General features: G+C 30.5%; 1 protein-coding gene across 5 annotated transcripts in view; it reads left to right on the top strand.

The window, feature by feature from the left end:
* Positions 1-22,552, top strand: part of LOC115876003 (A disintegrin and metalloproteinase with thrombospondin motifs 9) — a 324,094-nt gene that overhangs the window by 272,287 nt on the left and 29,255 nt on the right. For all 5 annotated transcript variants that reach the window (XM_030891658.1, XM_030891657.1, XM_030891659.1 and 2 more), the window contains 13 exons: positions 6,655-6,947; positions 8,873-8,984; positions 9,048-9,126; positions 10,840-10,989; positions 12,014-12,157; positions 12,821-12,974; positions 13,787-13,881; positions 13,943-14,023; positions 14,915-15,076; positions 17,223-17,311; positions 17,368-17,556; positions 17,613-17,780; positions 17,852-18,101. In XM_030891658.1, coding sequence (XP_030747518.1) covers positions 6,655-6,947; positions 8,873-8,984; positions 9,048-9,126; positions 10,840-10,989; positions 12,014-12,157; positions 12,821-12,974; positions 13,787-13,881; positions 13,943-14,023; positions 14,915-15,076; positions 17,223-17,311; positions 17,368-17,556; positions 17,613-17,780; positions 17,852-18,101 — 1,966 coding nt within the window. The remainder of the gene's footprint in view (positions 1-6,654; positions 6,948-8,872; positions 8,985-9,047; positions 9,127-10,839; positions 10,990-12,013; positions 12,158-12,820; positions 12,975-13,786; positions 13,882-13,942; positions 14,024-14,914; positions 15,077-17,222; positions 17,312-17,367; positions 17,557-17,612; positions 17,781-17,851; positions 18,102-22,552) is intronic.

Here is a 22,552-nt window from a genome sequence, read left to right as displayed (position 1 = left end):
GAAGACTTGGAAATTGCCAAAAATCAGGCAGGCTTTTAGATATTTGGAAACCTATCCAGTTATAATAAATTCTGTTTTTTATTATATAAAAAAACAAATATATATTCAAGTGAATATGTTGAGAGTGGCAACAATAATAAAAGTAAAATATTAAAATAGAAAGAGTTATATTTTAGTCCCAAATAAAAGTTTAATATGTGTATATGAATATTTTAGTAAATACATTTTGATTTTTTTATTATCTATCACCGCTTATTAATTATGAAATGATATCTTTTAAATATTGCAGTAAATAATGAAAATAAATAAGTTTTACATATATTTTTGAGAAGCTCATAGCAAGCCGGATCATATGATTTATAAATATACAGGGCTCGATACATAAAAATTTTCATATCTTCAAAAATATACAGGGTGGTCCGAACTGTATTCCGGAAACTTCGGCAGCATATTCTGCAGATAAAAGTAAGTAAAAAAGTTCGTATAAATGTATGTCCTAAAATGCTTAGTTTCGGAGATACAGGGTGTAGAAGTTTCATTTTTATTTCGATTTTTTCCGAATAATTTCTGAAGTAACGTCAATATATGGTTGAAAATTGGTGGATGGGTGTTTTTTGACATTGGAAATTTGATTTTGATGTCAATATGACTCCCATTTGTAGGTGGCGCCATCTACATTGTTATAACTGTTTTAAAGAGAAATAACTTTTCGTCGGTACCTGTATAAAACTTCTGAGCAAAAAAATATACATTTACATAAAAAAGGTCTCTTGGTAAAAACCGCTACGAGTAATGGTTTTCGAGGTATTTGGAATCGAAATTATCAATACCTGTCATCAGTGGCATAAATTACACATGTTAACTAAATAGTTATTAGACTGAAATCATAAATTTGAAATCTTTTTGTGTCAAAAGTTCAAAAGAAAGTGTTTAATCATCATTTTTTCGCAGAAAAATTTATGATTATTTGAAACAATAAAAAATTATTATTTCAGTCAAATAACTATACTCAACGTGTGTTTATTTGTTGTCAATAATGACATGTATTGACTATTTCTATTCTAAATATCTTGAGAACGGTTGCTCGTAGCGATTTTTACCAAGAGACAATTTTTACATAAAAAGTCATGGAAATGTATATTTTTTAATCAGTGGTTTAATACAGGTACGGTCGAAAAGTTATTACTCTTCATAACAGGTTAAACACATGTAGGTAGCGCCCCATACAAATAGGATTAATTTTGACATGGAAATCAAATTTCTCGTGTCTCAAAACTCCCAGATACCAGTTTTCATCGAAATATTGACGTTACTTCAGAAATTATTTGAAAAAAAAACGAAATAAAAATGAAACTTCTACACCCTGTATCTCCGAAACTAAGCATTTTAGGACATACATTTATACGGACATACATTTATACATTTTAACTTTTTTACTTATTTTTACCTGCAGAATATGCTGCCAAAGTTTCCGGAATACAGTTCGGACCACCCTGTATATATTATAGAAAAACAGACTATGCCACTGTATTCTATGTAAAAAGTTCTACAATAAACAGTTTTCTAAATATTTTAATATGTTTAATCAAAATATTTTAGAAACAACAAGTCAACAAAAATAAATTAATTATAAATATATAAACAATTATTATTTAAAAACAAAATACAAAAAGCAAAAGCAATTATTATTTACATCAATAAAACTCACCTCCTTAACAGCAGTTCAGGGGCATAAACCCAACTAGCAAATATAGTTCCCAGTCCTTTTTAAAATGTCACTGCCCCTAAAGTATAGTTCCTAGGACCACTCTGCCACTTAAAATGTTACTCTATAAGGAATAGTCACTTTGAAGTATATTTCGAGAGTGACCGGTTAGTGCCTACCTACCATAAAAGTGGAAAATAAACACCCCCATTGCAAGTCGCAAACATGTAATTTAAAGAAGTAGCTGGAACTACCCGAATATTCGAATATGACACCATAAAAGACCAAAAACTTTATAGTAACTTTTCAAAGTAGGGGTTACTAACGAGTAATAATGCCTCCATTAAGTTTTTGTTACTTTATAGTAACAATTTAAGTTACGGGGTGGTCGTGGCCACGACACCTAGTTACTACTAATTTATAGTAGCATTGAAAGTAGCAAAATGGTTACTGCTACTTTCCTGGATCACTATCAAGTAGCCGTCGCTCATCCATTGCCACTAAAAAGTCATGGGGGTCAAAAACGGCTCCTTTATAGTGACCGTAACTTAATATACCCTAATAAAAGTAATTTCTTCAGATTGCATTGTGTGCTGCTCTGTTTTAGTGTTTAATTAGTGTTTTAGTGTTTAGTGTGTAAATTAAAATTTTGTAAAATGCCTAAAGCGAATAAAAAGAAATTTAGATATTCTAGTACTTTCTACCGAAGAATCCTACTGATGAACATCATAAATCAGGTAGAGACTATGACATTTTTGAAGCTGTTTCTGTAGATGAGTGTAGTGTTAGTTCATCTGAGACTGAATCTCAGAGGAGAACTAATTTGAGTGGAGGTTAAAATACTGTATACCTCATGTAGCTCTGAATAATATAGAAACACTAATAATAGAAAAGGCACAATAAGTAAAAAATAACTTCAAAGGACAAGGCGGAACGTTATAGTGGCACCAATGGAATGTATAGTCGCCACCGCCGCGATCGGTGTAGCATAACGCTCCAATTAAGTGGCAATTTGGTGGCGCAGGGAACTTTCTTGGAAAAATCACTTTATGGTTCCAAAGAATCCTTGACCATGTAGTTCCAAAAAAGTTATTGTTTCTATAAAGTCGCCTTTGGTTAGCAACAATTGTCACTTTATCAATCCGAAGATTTTAAAGGTCCAAACGGGTAGGGTTGGCCTAATATGTTATTGTTCCTGGTACTTTGTGGAAGCATATGGAACTAGAAATTATTTTTCGGATTAAACGGCCACATTTTTCATGAATTTTTAATTTAACAGTCAAATGGCTCAAACATTATGCGTTTTTAAGCTAAATATACCTAGATTAAAGCTTTTTTCATTAGTTATTTTGTTATTTCTGATGGTGGACTAATATTTTAAGCAAATTATTATTATTTCTTAATTACTACATGAGTTTCTATTGCAAATAATATAATAATTTGAAATATTTTGAGAGGCGCTCGAAAATTTTGTTATATAAACCCGCTATTTTATTCAGTAAAATTGATTGCGTTCTGGAAATGACCTAAAAAAGGCGTTAAAATCGCACGGTAAATAACGAAAAAATAATAATGGATTCCATAATTATTTTCCATCAAGACATTTATTTTTATGAAATGTGAAATTGCTTGAAGAGGTCGCTGCGAATAAAGTTCAACAGTTTAACGAAAGTTCCACATGTCGGTGGATAACACTTGGCTGCCACGAACCCGCGACTAGGCAGCTTCGTAACGTAGAAGTTGCATTCACCAGTAGGCTACTTTATAGTAGCACATCATAGTAACTCTTTTAGTGGCAAAAACTACCCAAGACACTACCCGGCTACTCAAAATCTTTCCACATTTTGGTCGCAGTTACTTAGCAGCTACGAATGTACGACGTAGCCGCCGATAGTCACCGCCCACTTTGTAGTGGCTTTGATAGTAGCAGTTACGTACCTGCCACTATAAATGCTAGTTGGGAAGGGCCTTTTTACTACCGCTTTCCCGTTCAAAATATTCTAATAAAGTTGCGATGAGTTTTTACAGCTATTACGCTATCTTCTAAAAAGCTATCTTCTTCAAGGTTCGAAAATGAACAATGTTCGACTGCGAGGTCTGCTAGTTAAAGTTTATAAGCTTAAATTATCACAACACAGTTCATTTAAACCAAAAACTCGTAATAAAAACTAATGTATCAAAATCATCACACCATCTGAATCCCTATCGGGAAATTTAAATTCCAGTTAGTCCAGCCCGGCGCCGGCCGGCGCCCGAATATGTTCATGGTTGGCAACAATGAATTTAATAATCGAGCTCTCGATTACGTAACTGAAAGTTTAAATGGTATCGATATAATTTAATTTTATTTATTTCCTTGTTATATAGACAATAAAGTTTAACATGCGACATTAAGGATATATAACCATAATAACTGTCATCTTTATAGTACGAACCTCTTTTGAAAAAATATCAAGTCGACATTATTGTCATTTTGGTTGACCTTGTGTGTAAATTGATTGAAGAAGTTAATTGAATTCAGATTGAAAAAATGTCCAATACATACCTGTCTCATTACTTATATAATATAAACAGTACGTCGTCGATGTGTTGTGAAAGAACGTTAATTATTGTTAATTCCTCTATCAACAATTTTAACACCTTGACAAATGATTAAAATAAATTATAGGCACTCTTTCGTTTACTTTACCCGATATCTATTTTCTCCTTTGATGACTCGTGTTTTATAAAACGATTAATGATCATGTTCTGCCGATTAAAATAAATTACAACTACATAAACCATTGATTTGGGTTTTTTATTATGTTTAATCTATAAAACATGTAATTATTTTATCAAATAATCTTAAACATCATTAATAATGAAGATGTTAACAGCGGGTAATAACGTGATAAAATGTAAAACAATGTGTATTTCTTGTTAAGTTAATGAGTAACTGGAGAACTTAATAAAAGATTCGTATGTCAATTCAGAAAATTAAAGAGTCATTTCTAAGATAACTATTTAAACCATCTTCAATTTTAACACTCTTTCAAATGTACAGGGTGGGTCAAATTCGACGCTTTTAAACGGAAACACACTTTTCTATAGGAGATAGACAAAAACTAATATCGGAGTCTGAAGCTCAAATTTTATCAAAAACATGATGGTGAAAACCGCATATCGATATCTGTTACCGTTTCGGAGTTACGGGGTGTTTTTCAAAAATATGCATTTTTAACAAATCGCTGTAACTTTTTTGCTATGGAAAATTTTGTATTTTTATGAAAATATTTCCAAAGCACCTTTTTACGTAGAATTTAATGGTTTAAGTATAATTTTTTAAAATTAATAATTTAAGAATTATCAACAGAAAATTTGATTTTTTATATGGGACACCCTGTATATTTTATTGAAAGAATTTAAAATTACCTTTCAAAAATATAACACACTTGATATTTTGCTCTATTCCTCTGCGAGATATAGAGTATATAAAAATGGCGTCCAGTTGGCTGGGAAATGACGATCGATGACATTTCCCATATAAATTTACATATAAAATGACAGCGATCTTCATTTCATAGCCATCGTTGACGCCGTTTTTTCTCGATCATACGGTACTTGCTATGAGAGATGCAGAATTTTATAACAATTTAAAATATATTTAACCAACATCAACACATTTAAACTATATCTAATAACAATAAAACTAAATAGCAAACCAAGACATGAGATTTTGCTACAGGTGTTCGACATATCGACCGTCTTCTGTAATGGACAGACGGGGCAGTTTTTGAACATTTCTCGCGGAATTCATTAACTCAGTGGGGGTGAAAGATACCCTCTCATAACTGCTAAGTATTTCTAATTCTTGTCTAGATTATACGGAAGAATAAGGAACCTTTATTCTTTTATAATAGATATTTATTTTATTATATATTTATTGTTTTATAATATATATTTTTTATATTATTATATATTTTAAATATATCCATAGGATTTGATCCATGGGCACTAAGTCAGGCGGCTTCAACGGCCAACGGCTGGGATCTTGGTTAGCTATTCAATTATTCTTGAAATTGGCTGCAAAAATTTGCTGATAACTTCAGCGTTCAGAGGCTTGTCGTTGGTGCGTCGTCTTGCTGAAAAAATATGTTTTCGAGTTCCATTAAGGGCATATCTTTAATAAGGGGTCCAAAGCCTACTAGTTAAAAGTGGCGAACTTTTAAAAATTCCGTATTTCGAAGGAGATTATAACAAAATATCAAGTGTGCTATATTTTTGGAAAGGTAATTTTAAATTCTTTTCTGTTAATTAAAAATATAGAGGGTGTCCCAAAGAAAAAATCAATTTTTCTGTTGATAACTCTTAAATTATTAATTTAAAAAAAAATATACTTAACCCATTAAATTCTATGTAAAAAGGTGCTTTGGAAATGTTTTCATAAAAATACAAAAATTTCCATAGCAAAAAATTTACAGCGATTTGTTAAAAATACATATTTTTGAAAAACACCCCGTAACTCCGAAACGGTAACAGATATCGATATGCGGTTTTCACCATCACGTTTTTGACAAAAATTGTGCTCCAGACATCGATATTAGTTTTTGTCTATCTCCTATAGAAAAGGGTGTTTCCATTTAAAACCGTCGAATTTGACCCACCCTGTACAAAGGTAAAATCTGTGCCCACCTCTGCTGTACTATCGAGACCCTGTAATAGTCTCTGGCAGAATAGTCTATGCCTATAGTCGGTTGTTAGTGATATTTCTCGGCAAAAAATCTATAATTACTTGACTGCACTCCAATGTATTCCACTGAAATGCGTTGCACTCCAATTTCTATGCTTTTTTAAGAATTCCTAGCATCAAATTACTCATTCTCTTTTACGTATTTAAGTTTTTTTTATCCTTATTCGTTTATTAACTAGGTAACGCAATTCTGTAAAATAATTACTCTTTTCTTTTCTAGGTACACATTCGATTATTGAAGATGATTTTCCAGAAGAAGTGGTCCAAACACATCACACAATCAGAAAGCGTGATATTGCTTTAGATGAAGACATACTTTACGATTACGTTAGAAATGAAGAAAATAGTAACGCGGAAAATTTAAGGCATGCTCGAAATACCGATTATAGTGTTTTCTCTAAAGCCAGTAATGAGTATTTTGTTAAAGTGTTAGTTGTTGCAGATCGAACCATGCTCGAGTATCACCAAACCTATGAAGATCTAACTAAATATATTTTAGTATTAATGTCTCATGTAAGTAACAAGTAACTATAGAATAAGCAAAATAAAACACTAAATCACCACAATACAACTACAACTCAAATTAATTAGTTTATAATCATGTGCTGATGATGCTAACTTGGTTAGCGAAACGCGCGTCCAGTGTAAAAGTAAAAGTGTTTTGGTGTAGTGTGGTGATTTAGTGTTTTATTTTGTTGCGTAACACCAAAGGTTCCAACCCTCAACTGTAATAACTATAGAATTTTCAGTCTGCTTTTCATTTAAACACTACAGTATTTTTAAATAGTTTAGTTCTCTAGACACTATACTAATGCAAGCTCTAATGCTAAAAGATTCTAATGCATCTTGGATTCAGAATAAATATATGTGATCGAAATAAACAGGATATCTATTGTTTGTTTCAAACAGATGTTACTGTAACAGAATAAGTATTTGCTTGCTTCATCCACGTTACCGTAGATGGAGCTAAGAAGGCTTAGGTAGGGTATATATAAATAAACATAATACGAGGAGCGGAAAAAGGGGCCAAAAAACCCTACATATATGCTTATTCTAAGAATAAGTATTGTTTAATAGTACCAAAAATTGCCTGAAAACATAATTTCTAACTTTTAGATTTTTTCATATTTTATTTCTAGTAATCAGTGTTACTAAAAAATGTAGTATTTATTATTTATATAATACTAGGCAATATGAATATACAGGGTGTTCCAGAAATAAATGCAAGTATTTTAAGGGGTGGTAGACCTGGCCAAAAGAAACATATTTTCTCTTTACCATTTTTAAAACAAATTAATAATAACCGAGTTATTTAACTTTGAAAATTTATGCCAACAAAAAAATAATGCCAACATTTTGAGAGCCGCCGACGGCAATCGATAATCAGCCGCAAATACAAAGCAATTACCAGATTCTTAGCTTGTTCGACGCCCAGTATTGACACTATCAACTAAAAAGATTTAAAACGAATTGGAAAATTCAGATTAAAGCAAAAAACTTACCTAACGTTATAAAACGGGATTCAGATAGACAGTAGACGATGTAATTAGGTTAGAGAGCTGTTTTATCACTTTACCTAAAACAGCAACTCTCCACTTAAGTTATTAAGTGTAGAGTTGCTGTTTTAGGTAAAGCGATAAAACAGCTCTCTAACGAAGTGTTAACTCCGTTTCACTGTGATTCCCTAGCACTACACTTAAATACCCACCTGTTATTTGGCACAAAACACATTAATATGCCATCCGAATTATATGGATTATTTTTGAGAATTTAAACTCCTCTATTTTTATCTCACACTATTTTTTTTGTGAATAACCACCAAAATAATTTATATTTGTATTTGAATAATAAAAATATTTTTACAGGCTTAGATACCTTTGTTTTATGATTTGTCTATTTTTTTTTATTTTTGTCATAAAGGTTTACTGTTTTGAGTAAAATCTCTAATGAATTGTAGAACCTAAAAATTCCATCAGCTGATCTGTTTAAATGTATGTCAAATGTTGACTATTTACATATCTAATAGAGAGGGCTGATTCTAAACTACTGAAATGCTGCTATAATTGTTCACTATTTAGTTTTATTATTTCAGTTTACTAACTGTAAAAATGGTATTTAAAATATAGTAGACTTATAACTTACAAACATACAGAATAACATATAATACAATAACAATATCTGAATAACATAGGAGGTGGCAACATTGCATTCTCTCGAAGCACTATAAACACATTTCCGGAACCAGAACAAGCGGTACTCAAAAGTTTTTCCATATTTTCCGGAAAATGTCAAGAAAAATATATTTTTTTTTGTTCGCAAAATGTCAAGAAAAATAAACATTTATTTATTCCTGGGGTCGAACTATAGAAGTACTGCCCGTTAAAATACTTGCACTTATTTCTGAGACACCCTGTATAGTAAAATTCTTTATATTTTAGGTTGCCCTCTTATTTAAGGAACCTTCAATTGGAAATGCTATTAGCGTTTCAGTTGCTCATATTAGAATATTGGACTATCCTGTGGATAATTTTTCTAATTCTCTCTCGCAAGGTAAATAACTGTTTTACTGTATAGTATAATTTTGATTATATTAGCTTAGATTATCCTTTTTAGATATGTTATTTGGATTCTGTAAGTGGAAGCAAAAACATATTACAGACACTTCACATGATGTAGCTCTCCTTTTAACTAGGTATATTTTATTTATTTTATTAAATTATATTTGTAAAAAACTCCAATTAATACAATATTTTAAAATTTTTACATAATAAAAAAGGACAGGGTGGTCGGAATTGGTCTGTTTTGTGAGCAAACCTATTTCCTGACTAGATAGAACAAACCCGACATAGATGTCATGGGCTCGATTTCTGAGACACGTTTAATGGCATAAACCGCCTGATATTTTCACTGCCAACTGAGATACGGGGTCTTTTCGAATTTTTTACCATTTTGAAAATTGCCCATAACTTTTTTATTTCGCGGAATAATAAAATTCTGCAAAAACGTTCTTAAGGTACTTTTTTAAGCACAATCTAGTGGTGTAGTGAGGTTTTTTCTGTGCTTGCTCTTTTTGTCAGAAATAATAAAAAATATAATTTTTTAAATGGAAATCATAGTTGGCTATGAACTTAAAATAATGCTGGCGTTTAACCATTTCGAACGATATAAAGTTATGGGTATCTATTTCTAAGAATGAGAGAAATATTAGGTTTTTCATCTTTGTATCGAAGTGTGCCTTGATTTTGTATTGACCTAGTTGTCTAATTATTTTTATCGCAATTTAATATTCTATATTATTATTCATCTGCATAATTAAAGACTCTTGAAAAGGTAAATTAACATTCTATATTAATTTTAGTAATTACAATTGAAATCGATACAATAAACAAAGAACAAAGCTAAAAACGTATTTTTTGAGTGACGAATATAGTTTTCTAAAAAAACATCATCTAAGATGTTCAAACTGAGCACCTCCTGGTTGAATACATAATAAAAATCTTTTGCGCACAGCGATTTATTAGGCGAACTGGTGTAATAAGTCCAAAAGGTTGCCTAGTAGCATTCTGCAATTCTTCTCTCGTCCCAATGGTTCTTCCCTTAATATATAAGGTCTTTTAATTTCCCCCATAAAAAAGTCGAAAGAAGTTAAATCACAGGACCTAGCAGTTGGCCCCTTGTTCTAATCCGATTCTCTCTAAATTCTCCATTTAATGGCGTTTTAATTGTAATTGGTAAAACTAATATAGAATGTTGATATATCATTTCAAAAGTGTTTAATTTTGCAGGTAAATAATAATATAGAATATTAAATTGCGATAAAAAATAATTAGGCAACTAGGCCAACACAAAATTAAGGCCCGCTTCGATACAAAGATAAAAAACCCTAATATTTCTCTCATTCTTAGAAATAAATACCCATAACTTTATATCGTTGGAAAGGGTTAAACATCAGCATTTTTTTAAGTTCATAGCCAACTATGATTTCCATTTAAATGATTATATTTTTATTATTTCTGACAAAAAGAACAAGTATAGAAAAAAACTGACTACGCCACTGGATTGTGCTTAAAAAAGTGCCTTAAGAACGTCTTTACAGAATTTTATTATTCCGTGAAATAAAAAAGTTATGGGCAATTTTTAAAATGGTAAAAAATTCAAAAAGACCCCGTATCTCAGTTGACAGTGAAAATATCAACAGGTGGTTTATGTCATTAAACGTGTCTCAGAAATCGTACCCATAACATCTACGTTTCGGCTCTATCTAGTCAGAAAATAGGCTTTCTCTGTTAAAACAGACCAATTTCGACCACCCTGTACATAAATTATAATATAGGTATTAATTATGTAATTATTATTATTGTTACACTACAATCTCAAATTTATATTAATGGAATAATTTTACTAGACGAGCAATCTGTAAGAATACCACGTCCTGTGCCACTCTAGGAGTCGCTGAAGTTGACTCCATGTGTAGGCCCTCAGGATGCACCATAGTACGAGACAAAGGATTGTCCACTTCATATACTATTGCTCACGAATTTGGGCACGCTATGAGGTAAAACTCACATTAGTTTTTATATAGAGTATGTCCGATGGAGAAAGTATTGTTTTTCTGTTTTATTTTAGGCGAGAGATGTCATTTTATTTGTTTTTTATTTTTTTATTGTCATTTTATATTAAACTATTTTAACTCCATTTAGATAATTTTATTGTTAAAAAAGAGTACTTATATTATTGTAACTTTAATCTAATGGACAAACGCCCTCAATCATATAAAGTCTGTCTCATGAGAGAAGGAACGATTAGGATAGACGACATGAAATAAAATGACACTTAAAATGACACACAACTGTCACTGTCATCTTTCTACCATTAAGCAGACTATATTATATTATCTCGCTATATAGAAACATTAAACACATTTTTAGTTTTCTTCCATAGCAACTGTTAAAATTGCCTTATATCTATCAAAAATAGTAGATAAAACAGTACTTTAACCGCAAGGGTAGATTAAATGATACTTTAACAGAGGGGATAGTTTAAAAACTTTATTTCTTCTCGCACGTTTTTTAATTGCTTCCATTTTTGAAAATGTTTGTATTCTTTTTCATAAGTTATTCGGGATTTAAATGGAAGTAATTTGGATATGGCGTTTGTCGCCTCAGCCTGAATATATGTTGGTAATTTACTTATTTCGTTTTGAGCCATTTCTGGCTCCAATTCAATCAGCAATCGACACGAAAGAGAATTAAAAAATATTGACTGAAAACTGACAACTAAAGAGACAGCTTTAGTTATTTGTCAAATTATATAGAAACCAACGCCAACCCAGCACAATATTTTTTCTACTCGTAATAAATTCGTTGAAATAATAATTTCTGAATATTTTTTAAAACGTAACTCGCTGTGGAAAAAAATATTGTTTTATACACGACGATAAAATTGCATTATCGTCACCCGAAATTCTTTTCTAGAAAAAAAATCTTTTCGGTCGACACGATAAGATACCATTTTATCGTCTTGTATAAAAAATAATTATTATCTTACTTATTTTCTTATGATTCCATGTTTTTGTTTAGTATGCCTCATGATGATGATAAGAAGTGCTCTTCGCACAACAAACATAGCAAAACCAACAATATTATGAGCAGGACAACTAGAAACGATTCTAAACCTTTTATGTGGTCAAATTGCTCGAGACATTATGCCACAGAATTTTTAGAGTAAGTAGATATATTAATATAAAGATATAAATAGAAAAATGGTCAGTAATCAATAGCTATTTTGATTTCTATATTCAAAAAGCGTATTATAGTCAAAAATATATCCAAATATTTTCTTGATATATACTTTTGTATTTTTTGAAATATTTCTCTTAATTTTTAAAATTTTCTACTCCATTATATGATTGTAGATTTTCTTAATTGTTCTGACAGTTAAATATCTGGGTTAACCATGACTTATTTATAGAATGTTTAGTATTTATTGCAAAAAACAGTAATCTAAAGAGATTAACCCACTTTCGACGATGCATTTAATGAAAATAGTTCTCGGTAAATAATTTTCTTCTTTACAGAATTACGTTTGTAATTCATGTAGATAATTATGGAACAATTAGAGAAGTTTCTTTGAATTATTTATTGGTGAACGCTTACTTATACAATATGATCGAAAAAAACGGCGTCAGTTTAAAATTATATGGGAAATGTCATCGATGTTCTTTTCCAAGCCACCTGAACGCCGTTTTTTTGAATGATTAGCTATATATACTATATTTTTCATAATTATGGTTAAGAATATTTTTAATATAAATGTTAACGATTTATTGAGTAATAACAATATTATTTGTTCTTTGGCATTACAATCGTATTCTCTATTTTTAACAGCTCATCAAGATCAAATTGTTTGCTCAATCCACCCTCAAGAAATGAAATCCTTTCAAACTACTCTCAAATGTTACCTGGAGATGTATTTGCAGTCGATACCCAATGTGAATTAGAATATGCACCAGGATTCAGAATGTGCAGTGGTTCGTTTAATGTAAGTCCATAAAAAAAGTAACAAAAGTATATTAAGTACATCGAAATTTAGCAATATATGTAGTTTTCCTTGGCTTACTTTATTTAATCTAAAGCATTGTTTCTATTTATATAATGCATGTTTTATTTTATTAATTTGAAATAATCATATTTTACATAATTTATAAAATTATGATTTACATTTTATAAATGATGGTATACATACAACTTTTATCGTTGTATCTATTTATGTATAATTATGTTTGTTGTGTATATGGATATAAAAAACCAAATAAATCATATTAGCGAATAGATAATATAATGTAACAGGCAATCAGAACGCTGTAAATTAAAATTTGTTTGCTCTTTTTATTATTTCTGGCCATCGTGTCATACATAAATAATAATTATATTTATTCCGAGAACAACAACTTATTTCTTGAATTAAAAAATGTCATGTAGAATTTAGTTCTTCTGTAATTTTAAATCTACATAATTTTTGAGAACATGATTCTCATTTTATAAACAAAATTAGACAGAGAACTTATATCTTTGCATTTGTTTGTAAATAGAAAATGTTTATATGAATATTTCAGTTGTATTTGTTTTATATTTGGACAGAAAAAAACGAACTAATTTCAGTAAATAAAATATTCTGTAGCAAAAATTTATAATATGTTGTAAATTATAATTTGTTAGTTGTCTGTTCTTTTTATTATTTCTGGTGTCAAACTGTAAATATTATACTTATTTGGGGAACTTTTTGACGATTGTTCTTTTTGGAATTTTCTGATTTTATTGTTAAATATAAAACAGAGTTTATTTCTTCTGTAGAGACCATGCGGTCATCTTTGGTGTAGAGACTCAAGTGGTAGTTGTCACAGCCAGTTTTCTCCGTGGGCTGAAGGCACGAAATGTGGACCTTATAGGTAAATATCCTACATTATAAAAAAATTATTCAAGTAAAATGTAATATATATTTAATTGTAGCTGGTGTTACAAAAGAGAATGTGTTGCAATGGATCGCAGACAATTAGTACCGATAGATGGTGACTGGGGCCAATGGCAAGAGTAAGTATAATTCTGTAAAATTTGAAAAATAATCAAGATTTTAAATAATTCATAGTGTCATGTAAATTAGTATGACGAGATATCTCAGATTAATAATTTTCACACAAATCTTAAACTTTTTTCAAAAATTAAACTAATCAAAATCATGGTATTTCAGACATATACATATTTTCATACAAGTACATGGTTTAAACCAAAATTTTTAATATTATATTAAATTATAGTGTTAAGTTTATTGCACAGGTAAGTCGGTAGATAAAACATACACGGTTGTTGAACACAACTCGATTTGTCAAACAGTTTCATCAAAATTTTACTTCTGGTATGATATACATGAGTTTACATTGATGGTTAATTTACTAAAAATTCAGCCAATGTCATCCAATCATAGATCACATATTGGCTTCATGTATCTTTTTCATACCTAAGAATATTCTTATAAAAATAGGCAGAACGTTTAAGTTTTAATCTCAATATAGAAGATAAAGTTTGATAAACATTGTACTTTTATAGAGAGGAAACATGATTATCATGTTCTAAAAATATCCATATTATTACTTTATCATACATTAATTTATCAAATTAGAAATAATGATAAGCTGAAGGGAGGTCTGCTAGCTTTGTGATAAAACTTTACAAAGCCAAGAGATTGAGATACTGAATTCAAGTGGGAGCTACGAAAATTATAACAACATTTATGTCAACACATAAATTTTTATGTTTTATTCTAAAATAAATAAGTAACACGTTTTATTCTAAAATAAATAAGTAAGCTGAGTACAGTAAGAAATGTTTCTATTGGTTCCGGATTTTTGAAATTGAAAGTATATGTCGTCAACATTAGAAAATAAAAATGTATAATATACTTATGTAGTTAATATTGGATGTTAGTTGGGGACCATGCAGTCGAACATGTGGTGGTGGCATTTCTAAATCAATAAGGGCTTGTGATCGACCCAGTCCTGAACATGGAGGAAAATACTGTACTGGGAGGAGTGCCAGATATAGGTCATGCAATACTCAAGATTGTGATGAAAAAACAAAAGACTTTAGGTAACTCTCCTTTATTAATAATAGAGATTACGTGTAATTTATACAGGGTTGTTCACCACATACGACACGAAGTATTGTAGCTAAACGATTATATTTTTACAAATTGTAAGTTTTGGGTTCGTTGAAGGACTATTAGAGCTACTAGTTAAAAATATTTTTACAAGATACAGAGTGTCCCAAATAAGTAAAAAATATTATAGTTGTATTTTTTTAAATGAAACACCCTGTATATTATTCTATTTTTAGGATCTACGGTTAAAATAAAGGTAAATTTGATTAAGGTTTATCACACTTAAACCTTACCGTTTTTGAAATATTTTCAATTTTATGAAATTGCAGTAAAAATGTTAAGGCTTCATTTCTTCAAGGGTATCAAAGCTTTTAATACTAAATATTTACTGAAGTTTATTTATTGATCAGATATTGTTTTGCAATAATAAACAAAATACTATCTTATACAGAGTGTCTAAAAATTTATATTAAATAATTATTAGCTTTAAACCGCAATAACTTGTTTAATTTAAACGGAACACCCTGTGTATTTTACGAGAATCAGATGCACAATTTAACTGCCTATTAAATCGTATTATACCATTTTTTACCTATCTCTTCAAGTTTTCGTAGAAAATGCTTTTTTTATAATTTAAACCTCATTTATCACTATACCCATGGAATATTGACATTTTAGATTATTTTTAAATATGTAACAAATTTTCAAAGGGTAGCAGACACTAATATTGTCGATATAGTTCGCTTATTTCGTTAAAAAAATAAAAAAAAATAAATGTTTAAATAATTTTTGTTAAAGAGGACCAATTAATATGATCCCGCTATTCAAACTACATTAATTGGCTGTTTACGTTGATTAGTAATAACTGTTCCAAATACCGTATGATCGAATAAAAACGGCGTCAGCGATGGCTATGAAATGAAAATCGCTGTCATTTTATATGTAAATTTATATGGGAAATGTCATCGATCGTCACTTCCAAGCCAACTGGACGCCGTTTTTATTCGATCATACGGTACTAAAAAATCGAATTTTGTATGTGTATTAGACAGTGTGGTAAAAAGTAACACCTTATAAATTTTATTTAATTTTTTGACGAATACTTATTTATAACAACAGAGACGTTCATTTTCATAAATTATTATTGATTTGACCTATATTGATTTCTGAGTCAAATCCACATTTATTTAGAATAATTTATTATAATTAAAACAATTCAGTAGTGCGATTAACTAATTTTTGGGCGGAAAAAATGGTAGTATATTTAATTGGTATACTCTTTTACAATGATTTAAATAGTTTTCTTTTTGTAAAAAATAGGCTTGCAATATTATTATTTTTACCACCTGTACATTTTGTACGTATGTTGCTTGCTTTGGTTGCTTGAAAAAAAATCTAAAATGTCAATATTCCATAGGTTGTGCATTTTTTACAAAAACTTGAAAAGATAGGTAAAAAATGGTATAATACAATTTGATAGACGATTAAATTGAGCATCTGCTTCACGTAAAATATACAGGGTGTTCCATTTAAACTAAACAAGTTATTAAAGCTAGGAATTATTTAATATAAATTTTTGGACACTCTTTATAAGGTGATATAATTTTTATTATTGAAACACAATATCTGATCAATAAATAATCTTCAGTATTAAAAACTTTGATACCCTTGGAGAAATGAAGCCTTAAATTTTTTACTGCAATTTCACAAAATTGACAATATTTCAAAAACGGTAAGGTTTAAGTGTGATAAACCTCAATCAAATTTACCTTCATTTCAATCGTAGAATCTAAAAATAGAATAATATACAGGGTGTTACGTTTAGAAAAATACAACTATTAATAGTTTTTACTTATTTGGGACACTCTGTATGTTGTAAAAATATTTTTAAATTGTAGCTCTAATAGTCCTTCAACGAACCCAAAACTTACAATTTATAAAAATCTAATCGTTTAGCTACAATACTCCGTGTCGTATGTTGTGAACAACCCTGTATAATAGACCCTTAAGGCTACAGGCTACAAATACAAATAATCGTTGTAGAAATAATTGTATTATCGTATTTATCCGCGTAAATATTTATTGTAAAAAATCAATAGTATATAAAAAAATCTCTTTGTGTTATGTACTTTTTAGGGAAGTCCAATGTGCCGAATTTAATGGAATTACAAAGAGTTTGCCGAATCTAAAAGCTGATGTTGAATGGGTGCCAAAATACGGATTGGGTAATAGAATACTTTAAAATGTAACTTGTAATTAATTCTGAAAGCAACCATTCTAGGTTCGATGGAACGTTCAGATGACTTCTGTAAGTTATATTGCAAACCAAGCCACTCATCGGCATATTATGCTTTGAAAGATAAAGTAATAGATGGTACTAAATGTGGAAAATCGGGTTTCGGCATTTGCGTTAATGGGGTGTGTAAACATGGAGGGTGTGACAATAGACTCGACTCTGGGAATGTTTTAGGTAACAGAATATTCATTATTAAGAATAGATAATTCATAAATAATTTTATTTTAAAGATGAATGTGGTGTATGTAACGGCGACAACAGCACTTGTCAAGAAATATCTGGAGCGTATAACAAAACTGCTGATCAAGTCAGTTATAACAAAGTAGTCCGCATACCCAGAGGTAGCTCTAATATCGATGTTCGACAAGTTAGCCACAATAGTGATGAAAATTTTTTGGGTAAAATTTAATAGATGGACTTCATGATGGACTTATTCTTTTTTATATTAAATTCCAAAAACGCCTTTTAGCTTTAAGAGATGGCGAAACAGGTGCGTACATTCTTAATGGTGATCAGATGTTGATGATACAGGAAATGGAAGTTGAATATGGCCAAACGATCATCAAGTATAGCGGTAGCTCGGCTCTCGTGGAAAGAATTACAACACTAAGAAACCAAAAGTTGCACAAGGACCTTGTGGTGGAAGTACTGTCTATAAAAAATCTGTCACCCCCCGATATCACATATCGATATCTAATAAGCAAAGAGGCAGCTCCTAGGTAAGTTTTTTTCAATTAATTGAGAGATTTCATTCAACTCCAAATATGTATAAATTCAATATAAGTGTGTATATTATATTTTGAACCATGTTTGGCATTAAAAGTAAAATAAAACTAAATAATAGAATAATAATAGGAGATATACTATAAAATTGAAATTAGTTTCTTTAAAATCTGTTCGGAAATGTGTAAATGCACCCCAAGGTTTCACTCCTAACCTCAACAAACATTATTTTACAGGGTGTCCTAATATTCCGTAGATATAGAACTACTATCTACTTTTGGAATCAAAATAAGTTCATTCGACACAATTTACCTCTATACAAAAGTGCTTCGTTTGTCCGTTAGAGGGTATCAAACTTTAAAAAAATAAACACAGTTTTTAAGATATTTTTATAACCGTTATTCCGATTTGAATGAGATTTTGTGTGTTTATGTTTTGCTAAGTGCTTTAAAGTTTGACTTTCATAAAAATCAAGAGAAAGTATGGGAAATCTGAAAACTATCCCCACCTCTACATTTTAGTTAGAATATTTTCCATCTGCCCACCAATACATTTTAGTAAAAATATATTCCAACTCCACAGATGGCCGATTTTTTCAGTAAAATTTGAAAATTGAATTTTTTTTTTACTTTTTGAAAAAAGGATAAATAAAGTATACACAGTGGCGTTTTTTACAAGAATCAGTAAATGTAATAAAAATTAGAAGGACGATGTAATAATAATTAGGAAAGAGATTTTACGAGAAAAAAAATGGTCGTCGGTGGAGTCGAAAAATATGGATAATAAAATTTATGTAGGGGTGTGGTACGCTCTAACGCACAAACGAAGCACTTTTATATAGAGGTAAATTGTGTCATGTCCAATGCACTTATTTTGATTTTAAAAATTCATAGTAGTTCTATGTCTACGGAATATTGGGACACCCTGCATATGCATCATATAAGTCATATATATTGAAGTGTGCTTTCTAAACTTTCCAAATGGACTAGATATTTCTTTAGTCATTTATAATAAATTTTAATAAAATTAATGGTTCAGCAACATCTAGATATAAATAAAGATTGCTTACTTACTAGTTACCGATACACTGTTGAGGTAGAATAGAAATGAAGCACAAATATGAATTAATAATGCATGAAAGCTTGTTCTGCACAACTATTATAAACACAAGAATATAAACAACTTCAGATTTTTTAATACGTGGTTCCTACATTGTCATGTTATTTTTTACTTTATGAGAAGTAATTTTTGAAAAATTGACATGTTTGCACATATTCAGCTAGCTGATTCTGTTTTTTATTAAAAAAAAACTGTAAAAAAGTGCAATTGTGAAAAACTTAAGCTTCATTCAGAACCTCCAAATCAGTGGAATAAATTAGTAGTTTCAATTTAGTGTAAAAATTTGTTCACCTAATTTTAATGTAAGCATTCAGAACGTCAGAATGCGTGGTAGTAATTTTCAATTAGTGGAAAAAGTTAACAAACCTTTGACTTTTCCACTAATTATACTTCAAAATTTGCGATAAATGTCATTTTGACCTTTGATTATCACCCGTCAAGAAAAAATTTGGTTAGAAATCAAAAGTTTATTGTTTTATAAGCTAAATATTATGCTTTCTCTATGGATACAACAGACTACCGCAAACTGTTGCTAGAATATTTTATTAATTTTAATTGTGTTTTTTAGATATTGTGAATGATCGTAAACTAAAAAGTATAAAGTGTAATTGAAACCACTAATTTATTCCACTAATTGGGAGGTTCTGAATGAAGCTTTAGACACACTACTATTTTTTTCATGCAATAGTGTCACGCGAATTACTAATTTAAAAAAAAAATAATCAGTTATGTAGTGAGTTTTCTAAAGTTTCATACAAAATTTTCGAATTGATTAAAAATAATTTTAACAGATTTACATGCATCCTGAGTAATAACGTTTTTGAATACTGATCTCAACACTTTTTTAATATAATATTATACCGGGTGTTGCATCGTCGAGCGGGACATAGGAAATCCCATGTAAATTTTAATGGGGTCTATTATTGGCTTCCCTAATTATTTTAGAGAATAATTCTATTTAGGTTTATTGAAGAGCACTAAAACCCACATTCAAAAGAATAACTTTAGATATTTGTGATTAGCCCGTTTACGAGTTATCGCCGATTTCTTTTGAAATATTTCTCCTTTCTTATGGCCCTGTATTTACTTATGAGCACCAGTCAAGGTAAAAGATGACTGTCAAATGAAGTTGTCATTTCAGAAACACAGAGAACACTAATAACTAAAGTGAGAGAGACCGATCAACGGTAATTTTTGAAGACTGTGTTAGTGGCGCGGCCTTTGGCGTCTAATCCGAACTATGAGCGCATTATCGCTTTAGTAGGTTGCATGCATACCTATATACTGGCGCCAAAAATTTAAAATTTGCATATTTGAACCGAATCTTAATCTTTCAAGTTTATAATAAGAAATATTCGTAGTTTTTTTAAATTATTTTGTTGACAACGAAAATTTATTATTAGACTTTAAAGCATTAAAACCTATAAACAAAATGCTGTGTAGGAACATAATAATTTATTTAACTCCATACTCCTTGCCATACTCCCACTCAAGGCTGCAATCTTCAGTATCTTTTTTATCTAACTTGGTTGGGAGTGAACAGGGAAGCACGGTTGGGAGCTCGCACAGAGTATCAGTAGGTATCCCGTAGGTATTCAATGTTTTTGATAGTCCTTATTCTATAACAAGAACCTAGCGGTTGAAGAAAATAATTTGTATTACTGGAAATAATATCAGGTATAATACCATAGGTTCCATAGGTATCAGAAAAGAATGTGATGTTTTAAATTAAAAAAATTAAATTAGCAATGTACGATTATTATGTGTACTCAATATTACTATTAGGTATGTTAAAATAATTACCTAGATAAAACTTACCTTTAAAGGAAACGTTTTGTCTGGGTCTCAACCACAAAACAAAAATTACAAAAATGCCGAATAATCGTAGAATCTGAAATAATCAATAATGACAATAATCTTCTCTTCTGGCAAGCTAAAAGAACAGGCACATTCAGTCAAAAACAATTTATTACTCCGATTTGCTCCGATTATCAGCAGATTTTAGTTATCTTCTTCTAGAACTAAGAAATAGAAAAAGCTACTGACAATCTAATTAATCCTGTCAAATGTTTAACTTGCAAAGTTGAATACTTCCTTTTTTGACCGCTTAAACGCTATGCGCGTCTGGGATGCGCGGTGACAAAATAAACTTGTCTACGAAATGCCCTATTCCACAAGCCCTGTCACTTTAGTTATTAGTTTCTCTCTGTTCAGAAATTTATCTATTTAGTGCTTTATTATTATTATTAAAAATTCATACCTACATCGAAAATATTAGCCATGAATTTTACACCACCAAAGAAAAAATATTGATGATTAAATGGCATTATCAAGGAAATAGTTATCAAAAGTTGTCGGACATGTTTGTGCTCTGTATTCGAATAGACCGATACCTCGAAAATCTACAGTCGCAAGGAATATCCAGAGATTTGAGACCAAAGGTACCCTAATAAATAACTGCAGATGTGAAGCAAGGCAGGAACAAAAAGGAGATGCAAGAAATGATACCGACTTGGAAGTTTTATTGTGCGTCGAAGAGAACGATGGAAAGATCAGCACAAGGAAACTTGAGGATGAAATAGGAATAGATCACACTACAGCGTTTCGAATTTTGAAACGACACAAATACTATTCCTTCAAATATGAAAAGCACCAAGAGCTACAAGATGGGGACGAAATACGGCGGCAGGCGTTTTGTTTTGATATGATGGAAAGAGCAAACACGGATAGGAAATTTTTAAAAAACATATGTTTCACTGACGAATGCACGTTTACCTTAAATAATGAACCCAATGTTCAAAAGTATCGATACTGGAACAAAGAAAATCGACACAGGTTTGTCGAAACAAGAGCGTAATATCCACAGAAAGTAAATGTTTGGGCAGGGATATTCGGACACAATATGATCGAGCCATTATTTCTTACGCGAAATTTAAATGCAGGATATTATTTGGAACTACTCGAAAATCATATTTTACCTGCTTTACATGATGCCGCTAGGGTAAATCAGGAAGTTTGGTACCACATGGATAGCTGCCCGGCACATAGTACCCTGGCTGTTCGGGAATATTTAGACAATAGTTTTAACGGAAACGTTATTGGCCTAAGTCATACAGTAAATTGGCCAGCAAGGTCTCCTGATATTTTGCCAATTGATTTCTTTCTCTGGGACCATTTAAAAAACAGGATATACAAGGATAAAAAATACCCAAATCTAGACGAGTTAAAAAATGCTATTTCTGCCGAATGCAATAGAATTTCAGTTTACCAACTAGCGAATGTAAGAAGGGAATTTTATGATCGCCTGGGTTATTGTATAGCAGTCGAT

Source organism: Sitophilus oryzae, unplaced genomic scaffold (genome assembly GCF_002938485.1).
Source record: "Sitophilus oryzae breed Bouriz unplaced genomic scaffold, Soryzae_2.0 scaffold_1396_pilon_pilon, whole genome shotgun sequence".
NCBI lineage: Eukaryota > Metazoa > Arthropoda > Insecta > Coleoptera > Curculionidae > Sitophilus > Sitophilus oryzae.
Note: the sequence above shows the minus strand (reverse complement) of the source record. Positions and strands in the feature narration are given on the sequence as shown.